This window comes from Phalacrocorax carbo, chromosome Z, assembly GCF_963921805.1.
Source record: "Phalacrocorax carbo chromosome Z, bPhaCar2.1, whole genome shotgun sequence".
In the NCBI taxonomy this organism is placed as follows: Eukaryota; Metazoa; Chordata; class Aves; order Suliformes; family Phalacrocoracidae; genus Phalacrocorax; species Phalacrocorax carbo.
Genome location: NC_087548.1, coordinates 18,428,298 through 18,451,663, shown reverse-complemented (window position 1 = coordinate 18,451,663; position 23,366 = coordinate 18,428,298). Strand labels below are relative to the sequence as shown.

Below are 23,366 nucleotides of genomic sequence, written 5' to 3'. Positions count from 1 at the left end.
TTGCAGCAGTGGCACTGGCAGCTTTGAGATCCTTCAGGGAACACGCTAGAACTCCTGGCACCAGAATGGTTCCACTTTGATACTACAGAATTGAGAGGGTATTTTGCCAGCTGGGATTTTGTCATCTGTGTCTTATTAAAGATTTTACAGAGCACTAGCTGTTGCTTGTATGTACATGAAACACAGGGGACACGGAATTTAAATATCACCTGCAAACAATATCAGTAATATAGTGGTACTCTATTGTCATAACAAAGGAAGTATCTGCAATATAATTTCTATCCTGATACAAAAATTACTTCCACTTTTCCTACCAGAGATTGGTTTAGTATCTTCCACTTTCTCTGAGGGCTTTCACTTTTTCATAGGCAGCTAACAATGCAACTGGTGGAACTGAGTGGGGTCAGGCAGTCCAACTGCTTTGTAGTTGCATGGAAGTGAATTATGGTTGTCCAGATGCATGACAATAGATTTTGCAGTCTCTTTTAACTGTTGATTTTTGTGTTAGTTTATACACAGCAAGGAGCTCCCAGAGCGTGGTCTTGGCACACACAGATTTCAAAACAGTGAAATAAATAAAGTAAATAAATAGACTGACAGTTTAAAGGCAGCCACTGTGATTCTTAGTGGTATGTTTCACTTACTCAACTTACACTTTTCTATCAAGTTCTTTTGTTAGAGTCTACCACAAAGAGAGAGGAGCAGATTACAGTGTGGGCTTGAGGGGGAAAAGAGGCACCAGGAAAATGATGAATAGAAAGAAAATCATTCATTAAAGGTGGGCAGAGGAACATGGATATTAAGGATCAAATCTGCAGAAGTGGTTCTGTTATCTTCATGCTTTGTTTTATAGAATACTTGCCTGATTTGTGAAAGGATTTGTAAGTCTTGTAGGAGCTACAGTTGGGAGTCCAGCTTTGAGATACTGAATCCCAAGTTCTGTAGGATGTACCAGTATGCAAGCTCTATATTTTTTTTAAGTAGAAATCCCTTCCAATTTAAGTACAACAGGCCTAGTGCTGTTGTCAAAATTACGTTTTCCATGACAGAAATAAATAGGCATCTTATTTCTAAACACCACGAATATAGTGTTTGAATGGTTTCTGACAAAACAAAAAAAAAGTTATGGTTAGTGCTGCATTTGATAAGATGTCAGTTAGGATCAATAAGCACAAACCTGCAAATGAAGAATATGAGGATAGGGTACATAAAGTTCACCAATTAGAGGCAAGATCTCCAAAATTTATACATAATCTGTAAAGAATATGCACTGTGAAACAATTCATGGTCCTGAAGTTTTTGTGAGCAAAATGATCACACTCCTCCTGTTACCAAGAGCTACCACATATCTGAACTTTACTCTTCTGCTGCCTGGGACTTTCAATAATTCTTTGAATTTCTTCTGGAATCTCAATGCATTAATCAAAAATATCATAAAGTAGTTCTGGCTGGTTTCTGTGTAAGCAAAAATCCTGAATACTTCAGGACATCAGCTGCACGCCATGCACGCTGTAAGTCTTTACATTTCTGGAAGTGTTTGACTTCCTATGCAAATACTGTGCAGAATACTGGTCTGAAGTAGAGTAAGTCTAATATTTTCAGGAACATTTGATTGAATACTTGCGTGTGGAAACACAGCTTTTTAGGTTTGGAAGAAATCTTAAGAGATAGTATGGTGCATCCCCTTGTCCCACAATGTAGCTACGGATGATACCTATTACCAACTCTGCTGAACACTTCTATCACCTGCTTTTAAAGACTGCATGTGCTCCAAAGCATTTTTAATGAATACAGAGAGTTTTTGCCATCCTTATTACAATTTTATTATTCTTAATATCCTCTCTTACTCTTCGGTGCTGTTGAGCCCATAATTCCTGTTGCCTCTTGCATGGAATATTCCCCTACTCTTTCCAGATATTTTTTAACTATTTGAAAGTTACTGACATGCTTTATCTTCCCAAATCTACTCTTCTTAAGGTAAACAGGATTAATTTATTTAATTTTCCATTGCAAATAATAGTCTATAGACCTACGGCCATGCTGGTTGCTCTCCTTAGCCATAACTTGAAAGGAGCATAGAGCCCAGGAAAAGCCTTCCAAGTGCTGGATGATGTGGAAAGATTTTCCTTTGCATTTCACACACTATATTCATGTTTAGATGTGTTAGGAAGATGTTTGCTTTTCATGTTGACCACTCAATCCTAGAATGTGGACCACTGGCCACCCAGGAACTTTTTTTCTTCATCCTGTATTTGTGTTTCCTTAATACTTCATTCCATTTTGGCAGTGAGTCATTGAGACTGATTCTCCAAATATGGTTTTCTACCTTATTTTTTATCCTACTTAGAATATAGTTTTATATAAAACTAATGTATTTATGGTAATGTGTGTGATAGTGTCAAAAGATTATGTAGCTCTTTCCATGATATAACCTGTTACATTGTCATAAAATGAAATTAGATTTAACAGAACTTGCTGTTGACAAACCTTTGTTAGCTGTTTCTCTGCTTTCTTCCATTTCTCTATATAAGGGGATTTATACATAAGAATTAAAGGGCAACTCCACTGCTTCAGACTAAAGGTCAGTCTGGTTTCCTGTCTCTGACAGTAGCAGTAGCAGAAGCCTGAAGAGGAGAAGAACCAGCATATAGTGGTAACTGCCTTTTATACTTTTTCAGTTCTGCTCCATCTTTTTTGAGATGAGTGACTAGGGTACCATGCATATTAAAAATGCAAGCATAGATGGATTTAAACTTCGTTTCTATATTTTCCATTTCCTACACATTCCCTATCCTGTCCAGTACGTTCTTAATTTTTGTTTTGCTATCTATTATAAGAATAAGAAGTGATAGCTGGGCAATAAGCCATTCTGTAACAAATTCCATGTTTATGAATCTAACATTACTTTCCCTGTGTGCACCACTTTCTGTAATGTTCACCTACATTGAATTTTATCTGGTATTTTATTGCCTTGTCAGCTTGGATCCTGAGATTCTTCTGCAGTTAATCCCAGTTCCTTCAGATTTACTACCCTGAATAGTTTAGTGTAATCAACAGTGTTCCTCTTGGCACTACTGTGGATCATTAATTAATATGTTGAGCACAGATGGCACCAGGACTTTGCTGATTATTTTTCTGATAAAACTGATTACTTTTGTTCCCTATTTTTAACCCATTACTTATCCATTTATTGTTATCTGTACACCATCTACCCAACATATGTATAGAAAAGTTGATGCCTCCTGGAATATAATTGTGGAGTTGGTTCATGCACAAGCAATAACATATTGCAAATAGACAGTTTTATATTTATTGTCTGTGGCCAGGCGCACACACCATTGCTCTAACATTGCTCAGAAGTTTCTGTCTCCACATGCAAAGTTCCAGACAGGAATACGGCAGCTCCACTCTTCACCTGCTCATGTCCATAGTTGCCTAAGGCTAGGTCTACACTGTCAAATATCTTAGCTCTCCAGGTTGCTTTTGGATCCAGCACTCCTGGACCCTTCGCATTGCACATGTTCACACTTAGCTTTTTTAACATGAACTATTTCCTCCCGAGATGAACTTCCAGAAAATTCTCAGGATAGTTCACTGCAGACACCACTCCTAAGAGGGAACATGGACAAGACCAAGCCAGGCTTGGTTCCTTTGGTTTTATACACTCTCATGCCAGGCCCTGGAAGAGGATGTCTACATGACCTTCGCATCAGTGATACAAACAGTAAACTGGTGGGCTACCACATAGTCTTCACAGTATGTCAGACACACAGAACAGAAAAAACACAGGCGTGTCTGAGGGCTATGGGTAAAGTCTCTAGAAGTAACAGTCTGAGGAAAATTGAACTAAGCACTCTCAGGGATGCACCAGACCACCCCAAAAGGTGCAAGTATGATTGTCAGCCAGTTTGCCAGGTGCTCTTTGCAATGTTAGACAGTAGTGTAAGCAAAGGTATCTCTAAGCCTGACATAAAAAGTACATAGAGAAGATGGGAGGTTCTTTGCCTGCCCTCTACATGTGTCCTGACAAGGATTCTGCTGGGATCTCATTAGAAAACTCACTGTCAGTTGAGTGGTTGATTGGGGTTGGTTGGCTGAGTGGGATTTTGTGCTGTTAGACTCCAGTGAGCAGAAACCCCAATTGAAATACAGAAGGTTGACTAGAAAGCTGGAAAGAATGTATGAAACCTTCTGAATCATATTGTCCATTAACTGTTCCAAGCATAGTTTTGTGAGTATTTGTGCAAGAGACATACCTAGTTCAAAGAAATGGAAAAGCAGAAAGATGTCAGCAAGCCATGCTAGGGAATCAGAGTTTGTATAAAAGGACAAGACATGAGACACAAGCACGTGCAATTAGGTCACATAATCCTGTGTACAAAACATGCTTGTTAGCTGCTATCTGAGGATGTCAGCAGAGAATATGGGAAACAATATAGACAGAGATTTGAAGATAATGAAAGCAGAAAGGTGTGAAGTGATTGTGCTCTGCAGATCAGCCTTTTAAGTTTCTGTGCAAGATTGACGATTTTGTCATCCTGCTTTTTTATGAGGTGTTGAATGAATGTTTAAAAAGACAGCACTTATCACTGCTCATCAAAGTTTTAAAAAAAACTGTTTGTACTAGAAGACTGAAGATACCAGGTCCAGCTAGGTTAGGAGACAGTCAAGTATTAAAGATGAAAACACTGTGAAAGACATATATCAGGTGCTTGCACTATAGCGGGCAATAGTTTACATCTGTGTGCAAGAGTACAGACCTTATTACTTGCTTCAGTGTTACAGCGTACCTTTGATGATGAAAGTGTACAAAATATCTAAGAAAGTAAAAATATAGCATTTGAAAATGAGAAGGTGATCACATAGCATTATAACAAGAATAATACAATTATTGAATTGTGTCCTTTTGATTGGTTGTAATTTAGGATTAACTAAGTAGACAGAATTAGTTATGTCAGAGAAAACAAAAAATGAATGAACAAAGCAATGAACTGGCGATCAGAGGTCACTGAATTCTTTTCAGCTGCTAAACTGTTGGCCTTAACGTCTTCTCATGTAGTATCAACATGCTAATAATTTCTCTTTATTTACTGCAGGACAGTCCAAGAAAAATTGTTATAATAATTGTGTCTTTCAATAAATTTTTTGTCTGAAAAAGTTTAGACATTAGTTTATATGTGAAGTACCCATGGGGCTACGAGCTACTCACAGTCTATGACTGTGCGTCTTAAATCATATACAACATTGACTCAAACTGTCTAAATATGAATATTAGCATAAGAGACCTGTCTTTTATTCACTCACATCCAGGTCGGTTAAGAAAAGAATCTTTGGAGAAAAAAAATAACTACAAGGGACAAACAACAGTTAGGAATTTTAAGATATAATGAAATACTGTTTGCAGATATTTTCTTAACACAGATCACCCATACCATCCAGCTGCCCTAATCTACACTTCTCAGATGTCCATTCTGTTTCCACCGTCATTATAAAATTTCCTTTAAAAAGTGATTATCGTGACTAAGCAGTATTAGCAATATTTGTGGCATTGTAAAAAAAAAAATCTGAGTGTCGATGAGTAACCACCACCAAAGATAATTATGTGAAAAAGAGTGATCATTAGAGCTGTCCAGGGGTAGTCTTGCATTATAAACATGTGGATCCCATATTTTAAAATACCATGAATTCCTTTTTCCTGCATGAGGCAAAGACAGACATAAACCATTAGAACCAACAACTAATTGAAGTGGTGGATTAGTGTGCTTGGCAACTTTCTGATTTGCTGGGAAAACACTAAAACATCCTTTTTTTCCCAAGAAACATAACAATAGAAGAATACTGCTAGGAGCTGTACCTAGTCATGGTCCCTTGAAAAGGAACCTGTAGAACTTTGTGATATTTCTCTTTTACCCCATTACTAGGTCATTATGCCCATACAGATTTAGAAGAGGATCCTACCTGCCACAGGCAGTGCAATACACATTGCCAAGCTTTGTGGTCCAGTAATGCAGTGAGTTTCCTTCTGTCTCCTATCTTCCACAAGAATATAAGTATTTGAGACGGGCAAATGAGAGACCATATCTTTTTCCAGTCCTGTTGTCTTGCACAAAGGGGAGTCAAGCTGAGATCAGTCATAACAAATGAGGCCCAAAATTAAACATAACCGTAGAACAAAACTGTTGTCTCATTTTGATGTGCAGCTGAGCAGCCTTAGCTAGAACAACAGCTACAGTATGTGTCAGACAGTCTCAGTAAGAGGCAGCAAACCTGTCATTTGGATAAAGATTGTTGACAGACAAGTAGCAGAGGCCGTCTGCAGCACACCAAGTTTTCTAAGTCTCACAATTTCCACACATCTCGTAGGCATGCCTTTTTTTCGTCTGTTTGTACATGCTCTGACCACTTTAGCACTCAGGCTTACTTCCATCTGCTCATACCTGTCAGTGCCTAGGCAGCAATTGGCTCCATTTAATTATAATTTGTGCCCCATTTGCAAATATATATACTATATTTACTAGAAGCTCCTGACTGAGCAGCAGCTGACTGCCTGAGCAGTGAAGGCCTGCCTTTCCAGAGGCTGCAGGTGGTGGAGAGCTACTTCTCCTGGCATTTTGACTGGCATTGACTACAGTGCCACTGCCCATGTATTATCTCTTCCTTGTGTGTTAGGATGGGCGATAAATAGAACAGCCTTAACTCCATACAGTTTCTTCCGATTTGTGATTATTCACATTGAAACTTATACAAATGGTAAAATGCAGGAGGTGAATGTAATCATCATGAATGTGAAAGATAACTCAGGATTCCATCCAGGTTGAAATAGGCAGCTCCACACACCCCCGAGAAAATTTACTGAACTGTACTAGCCTCTTACAAGCTTTCCAATCTCCTGTGTATTTCTGTGGAGACCTAGAAATTTAAGATTTGGCAGAAATCCCGAGTGCCTGGTCTTGTCTACTGAATGGAAACATATATGGACTGCCAAGTTTCGATTAGCATTTGGATTGGGATCCAAGTTTCCTTATAAACACATGAAGTAATCTTTCTGCTCAATTCAGTACCCATCAAGCCTTAGTTAGAATATCAGTCCAGTCTTGGGCACCTCACTTCCAAAAAATTAGCCAACTGGCAAGTGACCAGAGAGAGAGCAATAGGAGGTCTAGAAAATATATACTACTAGGAACGACTGCAAAAACTTGGATTGTTTAGTTCTTAGGGTTTTAGGTTGTTCTGCTTTCTATTGAGAGTTATTTCGAAGCCAAATCGTTCCAATGATTTTGTTTATAGTGCTGCTCCACAAACAGTTATATTTGAAGGGTTGGTAAATTTAAGCACAGAGACAGGAAGAATTATCTGGGGGAAGGGAGGGCTGAAACTCCTTAAGCCATCTTTGTCAAGAGATCTAACAAATCAGATAACCCTCCATCTAACCATATATACTAGTTGGGGTGGTGATGTTTTGTTCTCTTTATTTTCTCGTGCTATGTCGATGAATTGCTACCATTCCTTGATCAGTATTAGTCATCAGTTATAACACTCCCATCCCAGAAACAGAGCAGATAATTAATTCTGACACAGTCTGTGTCTAATCCACAAGTTATCAAATCTTGCAATGTTTGGGGTCAAGCATGCTGAGTTGTTCAGACCCTTATATTTTCCACCAACATTCATGTAGCTGGCTATACATCTTCATGTCTTGGCTCAAAGCATGGAGCTCAAGAAATCTGAGCTCTGATTAACAGAGCTAGGTACAGTTGGCTCTCCATGTAGTCACTCCTCCACAGCACAAAGGAAACAAATGTGTTTATCTTGCCCCCTGCAAGATAGTTACAGTGCTTTAGCTAAATCCAATGACATGCATGCATGTTAGTGACAAAAGTGAAAGACAAGGTGCCCTTGAGGGCAGGTCTCAACTCACCTTAACTGACAGCGGAGATGTGTCACTTCCTGTGTTTCCTTTGCTAAAGTTTAACCCATCTAACTTTGGACATTTAACAGAAGGAGTAGTGGTGTTTAGAACTGTTCTTTGGAGTTGCCTCCCTTCACTGAAAAGAGGGGAAAATGTAGACTTAATTGCACTCCTGAATTAATTGTTTCTGTTACATGTCAAGGTGTATACCACCTAAATTGACTCCTACCAATCTTGTACCTAAACATAAACCCCTCCTTTGCTAACCAACAGCTCTGACAATTGCATCACTAATGAGGCTCTCTATTCCCGTGTACCCTACTGCTGCCACCCTTCCATTTACTTTGTCTACAGAGGACTGTTGGTTGAGTAGTCCTTGCTCTGCTCTGAAATTAAAGCCATAAATGCCGAGGATAAGGAAAGGAGACATTATTTATTTTCCTTTAATCCCCTTGTGGGTCTGAGAAAGGGCTCTAATAATTAGTCTTTTTCGTGGTCTTTATGCACCATGGAGATTTCACATCATATGCTGATATTGTGCTAATGCAGGAAGGCTCAGAGGTCCTGTTCCCACAGCCTTCCAGGAGTTTGGATACATATCTCAGCCTTATCCAAATGCATCAGATGTGGGAATTGGACTGAAAAGCTCATGGGATATTCACATTTTGGCTATAGTTGATCAAAATATGACACAATAGCAACTCGCTTTCTGGTCTTTCAGTACTTTCACGTCTGATTTAGAGCAGGAAGGGTCGAGGACTCAGAAAATGTTTTAGTAATAAAAAAGGACCAAACTGATTTCAACTTCAAAGTTTTAGTTTTTAAGTCAAAGCTCAGGCTGTCATTCAGGTTGGTTATTATTTGAGATTTCTGCCCATAACTGTGGCATTGTGGGTTGCAAGATTTGATCTTAAATTGCCTTCCAAAGACAACCGCAAAGTCTATAAGGTTAAGTTTTAGTGGAACTACTTTGCTTCATTGAAAAAGCTTCTAAAGGCAAGTGTTGCTTAGCCCATCTTCTGTTTCCTAGGTTTGTTTTATCATCCAGTCCACCATCTTCCTCTTTCTGTTGTCAATAATTCTTATGCAAAACAAATAAAAGAAAGGAATAACTGTATAACTTCTCATTTGGGAATGTTTTCAATTTGTTTTGCACAGGTGAAACAGAGAGGAAACAGTGGCCCCATATTTCTTAGCAGTTCACTCTTTCATGACCACATCCAACCAGCCTTCTCATTTCTTCAAACCACCCTTTTTCAAGCCTAAAATCAGCTTTTTGAACCATTAGATCTTATCATCTTATTATCAACTTTGACCCAAGCCAATGCCAGTTGAAGGTACCCTTTTAGAGAAGTTCCCTGGACAGTGCATAAACCAAAGTTCTGAAAAGTCAGTTTAGAGGAATGTTACCATTCTGCCCTCTCCAGTTACCCACCAAGAGCAGCAGCTGCCTTCACAGGCCCAGCAGCTTCTTGTCACCATTTGAGAAACCAGTAAGTTTCAGTTCTCAGTCATCATCACATTCCATACAGCTGAACTCACTCTTCATCTGCAATATTTCTGCAGATAGAAGAAAAGACAAGGGAGGGAGGGACTGCCTGTGGATTGCCATCTATATGGGATAATATCTGGAAGTGGGAGGAATATGGAAGGTGGTCCTGTTCCTCTATATTAAGAAGACTGCAACTAGGGTTGCAGGTGTTTAAAGTGCATTTTAAGAACTTAGTACACAAATGACACAGGTATAGAAAAATGGTCACTGCTTCACACTGCAAAGAAGTTTAATTTGGTCCTAGAATCACATGGTTCTCCTTGCAGTGTATGTTTGGATCTACTGCAATATTGCCTTGATAATACATCTGATACTCTGTCAAATTGTCTTTCCTAAAATATTGCTTGACATAATTGCACTCAAGTGCTAAGATATTTGCAATTTTTTTTCCTTCGTATTACCAGATTTTATATAAAAACACAGGACATTTGGAATTAGCATACAGAATTATGTAACCACAATTTTTCACTTCTATTTTTTACAGTCCCTTTGTGCAGAGCAAGACAGCCAGTTGGCTTTCTGTTGCCTTGTCATTTATATAATGATTACTTTTATAAACTATAAAACTACAGTTTATTTAAGTTAAATATATTTGGTTTCTATCGGGAATTTGTTTCTAGCCTTTGGGACCTGTAAAGAGAGCACATGCATAGCTACAGGGTACATCTCAAATTGATATTTAAAATGTTTCTAATTATAATGAGTTGGGAATGGTTTGGGGTATTGAAAACTATGTTTTTAAAGTGGATGTGGTCAAAGGGGATTAGTTGTAATTGTTAAAGTTTACAGAGTTATGGCTGTAAAATAATGGTGTGCTATCTGTTTTAAAGCCATAATGGAGGCCACAGAATTTTTATTATTATTATTTTATTTTCCTTGCCAAGGCATGGACCCAGAAATGAGTAACTATTAACAATAATTTTACCCCCAAGAATATTAATTTTTTGTAGTGCTTATTACCAAGCCTAATTACAAGTCCCATTATATCATGGAAGTTATCTGTTTTACTCATTTTCTTGGAGTGAACATTTTTCAGGCATGGAAATGGCTGAGTCCAAACAATGGTATAAGATCACATACAAGAAACATACAAGGAAGTATGCCGAAATGCCTTTTTTGGTTCAGTCTTCACAGAAAAGAATCATGAGCTCCAAAGAGAAGTTAACATTGGTTGGAACAGAAAAAGAACAAAATGAAAATTAGTTGGATGATTTATCTGGTTTTCATTTGATAAAATTTACTCACTCTACTGAGTAGGTTGGCCAAGCCTCTAGAGATTAATTCTGAAAACTTGAGGAGAAAAATGACTCCCCAGATAATTGAGGAAGTAGTAAATATAATACCTGTTTTTTAAAAGGGCAAAAGCAAAGACCTAGAGACAAGTCAGCATATCCTGAGAAAAAATATGGGAAAAGTAATCTTTAAATGTATATTTGTAAACACCTAAGAAATTATCAACCAAAAAGAATTAATCAAATAATTGACCTAAGAGGTGTTATACAAAACCTAATTTTCAACTGTAGTGGGCTAAAAATCTTAATATATAGGAAGGAAGCAGTAGATACCATAAATTGGCAAAGATTTTTGAAACTAGTATCTCTAATGATGTTCTCTTAAGCGCGCAAAATCTGAGTGAAAATCTTACAGTGTGGAAAACCATACTCCTGAATTAAAAGTTTTTCAGTGCCAATCTGAACAGAGCCATCAAGTTCCACAAGAGTTTCTTCAAGGTATCTCGTAATCAAAAATTCATTAATAACTTGAATGAAGGAATTGAAAATATGGTTATAAAAGTTTTAGGGGATATGAAACTTTGAATAGTTGCAAGTATTCTGGAAAACTGAATAAGAACTCAAAACAACATTGACAAGTTAGATAAATTATAAATAAACAAGAGGCCACTTAACTGGCACATGTGTGGAATACTATATTTAATTAGGAGTAATCAAATTCACAGCTATAGAGTGAGGAATGACTGCTTACCTGTCTTCCTTCTATCCAATGGTGGTGGATCACAAATCAAACATGAATCAGTAATAACATATTACTGTAAGAAAAAAAAAAAAGTAAGCATAAATGTATGAGTATGCATTTATCCTTTGCAGGAAATATGAAATGTTCCTTCATGTATCAACATTGGCAAGCTTTCAGTAAGAGTATTATGGCCATGCTGTGGGCATAAGCAACAGGAGTGCTCAAAGGTCTAGAAAACCTGAAAGCTTTAAGTAAAGCATTGAAAAACTGGGCTTGTTTAGAGAGCAAAAGTTGGTAGGTAGGTAGGTGTGAAAATAATTCCTGAATAAGTAAAAGGTTTCGGCAAAGAAAAAAAAATAATCTCTTTTTCATGTTACTTTACAGTTTAAATGAGAATTAATGGGCTCAAGTTACAACAAGGGTGGTCTGGCATCCTTTCAGTCATATTGTCTATGACTACACATAGGTTTCTACTTCCAAGCCCACAGTACTTGAAGTATATGAAATTTTACAAAGTTAATCTTGGGAGCCCATGGAAATTATGTTTCTTATTGCAGAGGTATAGAAGTCCAGTCATGGCCTGTGACTCTACTACATAAACCTTGAGGAAAATACAAAACTTTTTGGTCCCTTGAAGAAGTCAATTTCATTAGATGATGAAACCACTATAGTTTTAAGCTTCATACTGTGTGTTTCAATTTCTTTTTTTTATACACTGCTGCTCAAATAATGACTCAAGAATAATCAAATACATATTTTCACCCTTACATCAAAAGCATTTGATTTAAATCCAGCCTATTTCAAAGTTGTGTAAAGTCCTTATGGCTTCTGCTTCTATATCCATGTCAAATGAGTTGGTGCTTTCATGCTGACCTTTGAATTTGTGTCTACATCACTGACACCTATGAAGAGATTCCTTCCATAGATTTCTATGAAACTCATGAGATAATTTCTTCTTGCAAAAATCTGTAAATAGTACTGAATAACTTGCACTCTAGAGAGAAGCTGATTTTGTGCTTGTAACTAGCATGTAACTCCAGTAAAGTCTCCAGGGTGTACAGAAAGTAGCAGGGTAGACAAGTACCAAATTAGGCCTCTGTTACCCAAGGGGTAATAGATTAGGGGTATTACATTCATTTGAAAGAAAGACTGCCATTAAAATGTCCCCTTCTCCCGTCAAAATACTGCAGAAGTTAGAATATAGTAAATTGTCACTGAAAATCATACTTTTTTCAACTTCCAAATACACAAAACACACCCAGTAAGAATAAATCCAGGATCATTGGTGATGAGATCAAACTGATAATAGTTCCAATAATTCAGCTATATTTGGCTCCAGTTAAATAACATAACTAGGTATAATCAAGCTAGTTACTGTGGATATAATGTAAATGTAGTAACATTTCTCCTCATGACCTCCTTTCAGCTCCCACAGTGGAGATAGAATGGACTGTGAGATTGCAAACAAACTTTACCAGAAATAATTGCTATATTTTCATGAATTATATGAATACTTCTGCTAGTTTAACATAGGTATTGTACTGAAGAGCAGTTTATCTCCATCATTCAAGTGCAAAATGTTTTTAAAGGGCTAATTCTGTGCAAGTTTCTTATTTAAGCACTGTTTTCCTTCAGCTGGAAGTGTAATAATCAATCAAAATGGTCTAATATGGTGTTATTGTGACAAAATAAAACTGCGTTTAATCCATTTCAACGTAAAAATTAATAATGACACATGTTATTCCAGTGTCTTTTTTTTTTTTTTTTTTTTTTTTTACTGCTGCTGCTGAAATGGACCCAGCCTAGTTTTACTGATGCCACAGTTCGGATTACAGCAATTAATTTCTGTAGAAAGAATTAAATACTTCTCCTCATCACTTTTTGGCATGGAAAATTAAAAAAAAAAAAAAGACCCCAAGTCACTCATGTAAAAAGAAGTGGGTGTTGTAGCAATGTTCACACCACATTCTTAACCTCTAATAGTTTGTCATCCACATAACTTAAGGCACTCCACTTAACTCTGATTTTGAGCACAAATACTTTAGGAGATGTCCTATGGGAGAGAAATATTAAAAACCACTCTTCTGTATTAATGCTTTTGAATAAAATCAAGAAAACAACTTTGGCTTTTCTTCTCTGTGAAAATGAACAATTTAAGAGTAATACAAGTATAATAGGTCTTGGCTGGTATGGACTCGCTGATCTACTTGTATCAATGGCATGACAGTGGTATATATAATCTAAATATCAAGACCTAATTAAGGACCCCTCCCAACTTTTCTTGAGTTTAGAGAGTATAATTGTCTTCATCTTACATATGGAAAATTATATATGGCTCCTTTGCAACAGTAGACAAGTTAGCCTTAAAAGTAGGTTGTAGGTGTTAACTGGCTCTTCCCTCACATTTTCTGGGTCTTCCTAAGTTATAGCTCCTGTTACTTCCACATAAGCACCTTATGCTAATTCTCAAGTTAACATTACATATAAGTAACTAATGGAAGTTTTGTTTAGAGTTTTCATCTAAATAACTGGTCGTATCTTTTCTGCTTGGCAGTAGTTAGGCAGCTCCAGATATCAGAGGGGTCTTTGCTGCTACTGAGTTGGATACTACTAATGATGGAGTGAGCTATTTTGGGAACTGTTGTTTTTACCCCCTCACAGGTAGCAGACTTGCAGTGCCATATGTAACTCTTCATTCACACTGTTTAAGCCTGGGTTTCAAGCCTGAGAGGTGATTAGTGCAGTATTGCTCTCACACAGCTGTAAGAAGTTCAGTGGATATTCAGATCTTTCACAGCATAGGTGAAGTTTTCTTACTTTATACATGCAACTCTATCCTTAGCGCTGCTGATTTTTCATGCTGCAATTAAGAATCTTACCACAAAAATCTTACAGCAGAAGACTATATCAGGTTTGTTGTTTTTTTTTTAATAATACATGATCATTTGTGTTTATCAATATTTCTTTTTGTATTTTTATATCAATATTTAAATAAAACAATCCTCCACTTTCATGTCTTTATAGGTTTGGACAAGAAACTTGTTTTTAAAATGTTATTATTTCTGGTTTAAAATGGTCTATTTTCTGAAGGGCTTTGCTAGATCCTAGACCTACTGTTGTTTACCTTGCAGTTCTCACTGGAGTCTTTCTCATATGTAAGGATTATAGACCGTGTAGTCCTTGTAGGCCAACATAATGCTTCTTGCTAAGTAAACACAAAACCTCTGGTAATTGCACTGGAATAGATGTAACTTCATATTAAGATTTATGTAGTTTATATAAGTATAGAAATTTCTATATATTTAAAAATACATCCAGGAAAGATCACCTCTTCTTTCATGACAATAAAAGGAGGTCTTTCATGTTAAATTTCCTAGTTTGATGGTCTCTCTCTTCTTCACATGTATAAAGTATATCATCAGTTCACTTCCCAATAAAAATCAGCTATTAATATTTCGTGTTTGCTTCTCAGCCACTGCCCAGCTAACGTCAAAGCCTCTACTTCTAGTCCCAGAACAAGTAATGCCCACAGTCCTGAGTTGCATAGACTAGTTCAATGGCCATACAGAATGGCTTTTGCATCATATATAAAGCAGCCATTTTCAGAAACATTTATAATGGAAGAACTTCCTCCACACATCCTCTGCACACTAAGGTCCACATGGTTCCACAGTCTAAATAGACTGTATTCAGTTTTCAGGGATAGAAAATCAGCATTTCCAGAAAAAGCACTGAATACCAAGTTACACTGTTGGCTTCAGTTCATGTGTGGTTACTATAAGGAGTAAAAGAAGAAATATAGGGATTTTCCAGTACTACCCTGCTCGGACAAAAAGCATAGAACATATTTAGGAGGAAATTATTGTAGATTCTTTTTTTAAGCAGGTAGAAACTCATGAGTGTTTTTCCAGATGATCTATTTGTCGCATCATTTGTGTGCCCAAAGAACATAGGCATCCAGTTACTCTAGTAATAGTTGAAAAGGGATGTCTAAAGTCACTATGTAAGTTGTAGTAACTTCTGCTACTCCCAAATCAGTATACTCTTGAGCAGAAAACAGAGATGAAAAGCTCCATGTCCCATTCTTGGCCCCGTGAGCCATCCAGTATCATAGAAAGATTTTGTTTTAAAGAAAAAAAAATTAATCATATTTATTACAAACAGAGCAAAATGTTTCTGGTATCTGAAAGACAAAGATAATGTGGCTGTTAGGGTTAGTCTTACTATATCCCAAAATGTCAACACACTTGCCAAAAGTGAATTTATCAGTTCAGTGCAGCCAAGAGATTTAGTTTATCTAAATGTCCTACAAGGAATAAATAGTTTACCACTGGTTTTGAAGATTGGGGTAAATCTAACATTCTACTGACATATGCTATAGATTTAATTTAATGCTGTGGTTCAGATGTCTCTTCTGATAAATTTTAGTAAAATCTATGCTAGGAAGAATGGAGCTGTTTCAGTACTTACGGGGTTTAAAATGCAGGGTTAGCAAAGGACACATGTTAATTGAAACAATGTTTGTGTATATTGTTGCAAGAGTTTAGAGAAGAATTTTGCTAAAGTCTGTTGGGGTGTTGGTTCTGAATATTAGAAGTTTAGTATTTTTAAGGTTTATTGTCTTTTCTATAGTGAGAAAATCCTCAAATGAAGTTATTAAATAGCTCAAATTTTTATTTTTTAGGCATATTGGAGATAACATCTGTAGAAATCGGAGTTGTGGCAGTTAAGTCCATTAAAAGCAACTATTATTTAGCCATGAACAAGAAAGGAAAAGTCTACGGCTCTGTAAGTATTTTTTTACCTTCCAAGTGAATTGCAATAGTGATCACAGTTCCCCCTCTTACCAACTGAAAACCCCACTTGTCTTTGTATTACTACCAACTAGAGCTGAAATGAGCTGTTCATTAAAATTTCATGCTCTGGTAAACGAGCAGCCCCGCTCTCTACAAGCTCCTTGGTGTTTGTTAAGCTTATATCACACCAAAGCATCTGCTGCGATTTATTATGCTTCCTGCTTCAGGTTTCTTGTTAAGTAGTGGCCAACAGAGAGGGTCCCACAAAATGTAATCTTTAAGCCTGTTTTTCCCTGGGTTTCTGCATTATAGTCACATTTAGCAGTAATTCTGGGGAGGAATAAAGTGTACCTCAAATATTGGAAACTTCAGCTCATGGAGCAGACACACCAAACTATCTAACTGCAACTTCCAAGAAGATTTCTAGTGCAGCCAGCTTTACATTGATGGTATTAATGAATACACAAGATTATTGCCAGTACAGAGAGATATAGACTTATATATCAGCAGATAGATAGCTTTGAGCAGAATTTGGGTATCATTTGAAAATCATCCATAAATCCTCTAGTTGTATTTGTGTAAGTTTGGGGTTACTGATACTTTCAGGAAAAAAAAAAGCTAAAAAGACAAACAATCAAACAAACCATGGAACAGCAGTAACTCCAAATATTTTTAACAGGAAGCAATATGATCTATAAATCTGACCACTAAAGTCAAGTGTACCCTCACATATCCTCATGATTACCCAAACACTAGATTGTTATGGTATTACATCTGGTTGGGTTGTAATTTTGCAGTTTTTTGCCAGTTCCAGTATGCTTGGGCCCATATAAATATAAACTTATTCAAGTCATCTGCAAAGGTTATGAGTCAATCTTCAGATTGCTCAGAATCACTGGGGCTGGGTTTATCCTTGGGCAGTGTATCTAAGCCTCCTACCTCTGCTGAAAATAATCAAGTAATGCCAGTCTCAGCTAAGACTCAAGGGCCTTGAATTCATTTGGCGCTCTTTTCTAAGGAAATATTTCTACAGAGTGGGTTTAGTTCATACAAACTATATAAACTGTCCTCCCCCATCTGCACTGTGGCTAGTCACTCCTGGTTCAAAAGGTTACTTCTGACTTTCTAAACTCCTGGGTAGTGCTGAAGAATCCTGTTAAGGAAAGACCAGAACAGAAAAATGTTTCTTAAACTCCTGTAAATGTAGTTTTTAATTTCTAGAATTACACTGGTCAGAAATACAGGATAAGCAGTGCTCAGTCCTGCACCATTGAGGGGTGTAAGGGTATACTCAGCTGCTGACAATGTTACCATTTGTCAGTTAAGCTACGCTCAGTGATCATGGATATGCTTCTGTACGCATGTGAAGGTGTTAGCATAAATCATCTTCAGGTCACACATGTCAGTTTACAGTGTTTAATTTAGTAATTTCTGATGGTCCGTCCCAAAGCCTGAGATAAGTTTTCCTACCCAAGTTGTTAGCCATGGCTGGTGTGGTGAGAGTCCATCCCAACTGTAGGTATACACAAAAGAAGTCAAAGCAGCTTTCATGTACCATAGGTGGAAACTGGTGCCATAAGATTCAGTAATTCATAGTGTATTGGAAATAGTGTTGACAAGCCTTTTTTTTAATCCCAGGTGCGATAATTTTTCAATATTCACATCATAAAATCACAACATATTGACTCATCAAAACCTACTCCACAATACTTCAGAGATTTCAAGAATGCTTCTGTTATTATTTTTCCCATCCTCCCAAGACTTGCAGTTAAACTCATATTACTACAGTGTGGCAGGTTGCAGATGGATATGAAAAACAGAACCAATAAAAATTGTAAAAACACTCTTAAGCATGTGCACAATACACATTGGTGCAGGGCTATACCAAAATTTGTTTGAAAGGAGCAAAGCAGTCCTGGGCTAACACTTAGACCCCTGCCAATAAGACTTCTTAACCACATCACGACATCATCTGTTCTCTTTGTGTTATCTAAGAATAGAAATAAAAGTTTGGATTCAAGTACGGTCCTGCATCTGGAAAAACAAGTCAAGACTGTTCCTGTGTTTATCAAATATGTTTCCATTTGACTGACTTTAGTTAGAATGAGGGAGTGAAAGAAGACTCATTATTCGTTTTGGGGTTTTTTTGGTTTGGTTTGGTTTGGGTTTTTTGTCGAAATAAGCTGCTGTCAAAGAGGAGAAGTTACTGAGGTTTTTAAAACTGTGATAGATGGTCACATGCCTTCTTAATGCCTTGACACCGAGGTGGCATATTGCAGGAAAGAAAAATTGAACGATCTGTATGTAACTTTGTGAATAGCGGCAGTATCAAGAGTCATTTTGTAGAGAGTATTCTCTTGATAGTGCCTGCCCCATCAGTCATTGTTCAACTAACTACTAATTCCAAAGTCAAAGACCATTTTGGGAGCCAAATTGAGTTTGAATATGTGCAATTCTGTTAGGAAAATATAAGCACGCATTCTGTGGTCTTAGCAACAACTAAGTAAAACATTAAATATAGAGCCAAAAATTCTGGCTGTAGCAAAGTACTGAACATGAACTAGTTTAAAAATTCTAATTTAAAGTGATAGGAATGGAAAATATATTTTTAATAGTCTTATGTCCTTTTTAATTAATATGGATACTTTGTATATCTTTACTAGCTGAATATCTAAGGATTTTGATCACAATAAAAGACAAAACATCCCTGAAATTCTTATCTGTACTATGAAAATTGTTTTATTATACAGATATATTTCTTGTCTTGTTTGCACACATGTTAAAAATACCACATGTAGTTAGTCTATCATATTCTGAGATTTTGACATGCTTCTGCCTAAACTGTGAAATAACATTTTATTTTCTGAAATGTAGAAACAACAAAATGCTAATTTTTAGTTGTAACTTAAAAGTGTTGTAAATATCCCACTTTCAAAAACTTCCTAAATAGAATATAATTTATCTTGATAAAAATAGTGAGGGGTGTTATATTTAGGAATTACTTGTTTGTGAAAACAGAACATTCTTGTCTTCATTATAGAGAAGAAACACCGCATAAAAATGCATTTAACATAATAGAAAAATTAGTCTTCCCCTGCGTGCTTCCACATGCTTGTATTTTTTGTTCTTTCTAACAAACTGACAACTGGTTCTCCTTTAAAAACTAGAAAACCTTAATCCCTGGTACCATACCAAAATTGCTTTCAAGTTTATTTAGTCAACAAGATACAGGATCATATAAAATTCTTTTTTAGGTTAAGCCCCTCTTCAGGTCAACAAAGCAAACAGGCCTCACATCCATTGCAACAGCAGTGATAATAGTGTTTTGCACCCATCCAAAAAAGCTTTTTTTCATGCCAGTGTCATGTAAACGATCTTACTTTAAATAAGAAGTAGGCCTATGCCTTGCATATTTGTTTAACGTATGTTATCAATAATCTGGTTCAAGATATTTAAGGCTTGTATTTGTTAGAACTGAAATATGATGAATGACTGCAAGATTGCTACCTCATACTTTGAGTTTATGACTGAGAATTTGATTCAATATTGTTGTTATCTATCATTTCACGGCTATAATTATACAGTGAGTAATTGGTTGTGTCTTTTGTTGGTTTCACTTTTTGCAGTCTAGCTGATGTGGCTTTAAATGCTGTGGACACAGTGAAACTTTTATTTAAATACACTGTAGAATCCTAAAAGGATGTCACAAACAGAACACTGAAATCTTCCAAAACATTTTCAGAAACTATTTACCTTCAGTATGCTGCAACTCTGAAAGATTATGTTTATTCTGAATGTGTGTATTTGTTATCTTCTTTTAACAGAAGGAGTTTAACAGTGATTGCAAATTGAAGGAAAGAATAGAGGAAAACGGATATAACACATATGCATCCTTAAATTGGAAGCACAATGGAAGGCAAATGTTTGTGGCCCTGAATGGAAGGGGAGCCACAAAGAGAGGACAGAAAACAAGGAGGAAAAACACTTCAGCTCACTTTCTTCCAATGGTAGTAATGTCATAGATGAAGGAACTATTTTATTGATGCAGTTGAACCAAAGGCTCTTATGTCAAGAATATTTGGTAATCCTGTTCAAGAATAAATGGAAAGAAATAGTGCAGACATCTGCTTGTTTGAAAAGAGAGCAGGAGAAGCCTTTGAAGGTTTTGTAGTCATTGCTGGCACATGAAATACTTTTATTTAGTTCAGTGTCATATCTTATAATCAAGATACAAGCTGGATCAAATGGGATGGAATTTATTGCCAGTGTGAACAATTTTTTTTATCTCTGCAACATGAGACAATCTGTTGAATGATCTTCATGGGGAAAGTTATTTATGGAATACTAACTCATATCAAAGACCTTAATTGCTCGTTCAAGCCTAATGATCTGATGAACAGTTAGACATGCAAGCATTTACTGGAAGCACTTGGATCATATGCACAAATAATGACATTTCTGGAGAAACCTTGTGGAAGAGTGGATAGGATTAAGGAATATAAGCAAAGTAGTGTAAAACTGTTCTAACAAAACGAATAGTATGGTTTGCTTGTATGTTCTAACTTCATTTCTTTTTATTTCTCTCTAAGTTATTTATTTAATAGGATGTTAAATATCTTTTTGATTTGAAATGTTTTCTTCATTTGCTGCTTTGTTATTTTGCCTTTTTTCCAGAACTTCACACAGAGGTTGACAGGTTAAAATGTCAAAACCTCAGAAGTACTCTGAGACTAGGTATTAGACAAGGCTTCAAAGGCAGAATTTAATGTGTATAATCCATTTTTCTCCTAAACTGTCTTGCACTTAAGCAAAAAGACCAAACAGGCAGTGCTTGGATTTATGGTATTGGGTGTCTTTATGTTGGAGAAATATTTTTACTTATCAGCACTCAAGAACAAACTTCAAGAAATACTTTGTTCAAAGGGTCTTTCTGCTATTTTGAAATTGAGAGAAGAGGCCACATCTGTACTTGGGTGTCAATGCATCTGTGTGTATATTCATCTGACTTTGATTTCAATTTGGAGCTAAGATCTAATGCATTGCAAACAGTGCAATACTCTAGAGCAAGCATTGGGCTGGAACCTAGATGTGGACAGCCCTAAAGTCACTAAGATTGCAAATATTAAAATTAAACAATGTGTGGTATCCCAAGTGTAAAATTTGGCCTCTGAAAGGTAGTGTAAGAAGGCAACACAGTCCTGCACTCCTTATTCAGTTAATATGCCGATGCAGCACACTTGTCCTTGTTACCAGCTTTTAGAATCACAGGCATATAGTGAGAGTGATACCTAAATAAGCCTGAGAGACAGGAGATCCAAAATCATGCTCATGCATTTATCAAAGATTATTACTCACATGTGTATTATATATGAGAGCCAACCAAAAAGCTGTGCTGGTATCCAGCTTTAGCATGCCTTTTATATCCATCATAGTAACTGAAGGCTCAAAATACATAATATCCAGCACATTTTTATGAAGTGTTACTAGTCCCATGGCTTAACTTGAGCAACTGCAGTATAACAAAGTTAAGCATAATATGAAATCTGTTCAATTAAAGGTACATAAGGTTTGTTTTATGTTTTACTTTACTCTTTAATTTTAGAGAGCTCTGGATAGCTCATCAATGTAACCATATTGAGATTCATTTTGTTAGAGCAGATAAATAGAAAACAGTACATCAATTTGTACCACTGTCTTCACATTGTATTCCACTAAATAAATAAATAAGCCTTTGCAGTGTCTTTAGTAAGAAACAAAAGTAGTATAATATTATTTTGTTCTAAATACTTTAAGTGATAACTATGAGATTATATTGATGCTGCAGTTTTATCTTCAATATTTCTTGTTGTGAAAAAGTTGGTTTTATTTTTATTGTTTGGAAACTGTATTTTGGTACAAAGGAGAGCCTTGATTAATGTGTCTTTTTGAGAATGTTTAACCTCTATAAAGGCTGGTGTATTTGGAATCTTCTGTAACTTATTTAAGTCAATGTTTAACCAGCACTTCAATCTTACTCTGTTATTTAAATATCAGCTGTTTGTTTTTTTTTAAAAAAAAAAAAAAGCAAAAAATAATAGCTTTCCCATAAAATACAAAATGGTCATGTTGCATTCGCTGTCCTTAAAGTCAGCTGTTTTAAAACCAAGAGTTCACTGAAGAACAACATTTTAGCTGACAGCTGACATTTTAATTCACAGTACTTTATCTCCAGCTTGCTTCTTCACAAATGAGATTTCTCTAGAAAGTTGAAATAAGAATTTCAGATTTTAAATGTAATTACAGGTCACAGCAAAACTCAACTAAAGTGATAAAAGCTAGTTTCTATTGTTTAAAATTTGTAATTGATAATTAAAACTGACAAGACATAATGGACCACCCATAGTGAACATTTAAAGTCAGCGAATGTGGTATTGGATGATCACTTAAAGAACGTTCAGGGTACCAATGAAATTCTCTTTTGACAGAATTACCTAGATGACTTGGTCAGGAGGGATTATGCACAGATGTTATCATAGTACTCAAAATACAATACTGGTCAGAGGCCAAAATCAGGACATATCACTTTTCCAAAGTGGTCAGGAGCCATTTGTGACATGAATAGTGGTTTCTGAAAATTAACCAAAATTAAGAAACCTTGAAGGAATCAATGATTCCTGTGTGTTTGGTATACTGTAATACCCATTGTAGTGGAAGCAAGCTGTAGAAACTCTATCTAGAGTATCACAGATCCTCAGTCATAAGCTCTGCTTTCTGTCACCCGTAGCATAACAGACTCCTGAGCAAAAGGAAAACAGGGAAAGCTATTTAAAAAAGAAAAGCGAAACAAAAATCACTGAGCAACCATGTATTGTATGTTATATTTAAATAAAAATAAATATGGGGATAGAGAATAAGACTATTGTCCTTGTTTGTTTTATTAACCTGAAATGATACTGCACAATAAAATACAAAAGGAAAAAGATGTTTTGTACTACAGGATGTGGTTTGGTGCTGTACAGCCCCAAAACAAAACAAAAATCACTTGAACATTTGTAAGTTTCTTTAATTTTTTGCATGTGTGAGTCAGCTATCTCCAAACTAATAACAACCAAATGCTTTAGATTCTTCCTGTAAGTATTCAAATCTATCTAGTCTA

The 23,366-nt window shown here is 36.2% G+C and overlaps 1 protein-coding gene across 2 annotated transcripts in view; it reads left to right on the top strand.

The window, feature by feature from the left end:
- The window catches only part of FGF10 (fibroblast growth factor 10), a 63,207-nt gene extending 40,101 nt beyond the window's left edge, over window positions 1-23,106 (top strand). For both annotated transcript variants that reach the window (XM_064438566.1, XM_064438567.1), the window contains exons 4-5: window positions 16,120-16,223; window positions 20,056-23,106. In XM_064438566.1, the coding sequence (XP_064294636.1) occupies window positions 16,120-16,223; window positions 20,056-20,253 (302 nt within the window). In that variant the 3' untranslated portion in view covers window positions 20,254-23,106. The remainder of the gene's footprint in view (window positions 1-16,119; window positions 16,224-20,055) is intronic.
- Window positions 23,107-23,366: the final 260 nt, after the last annotated feature.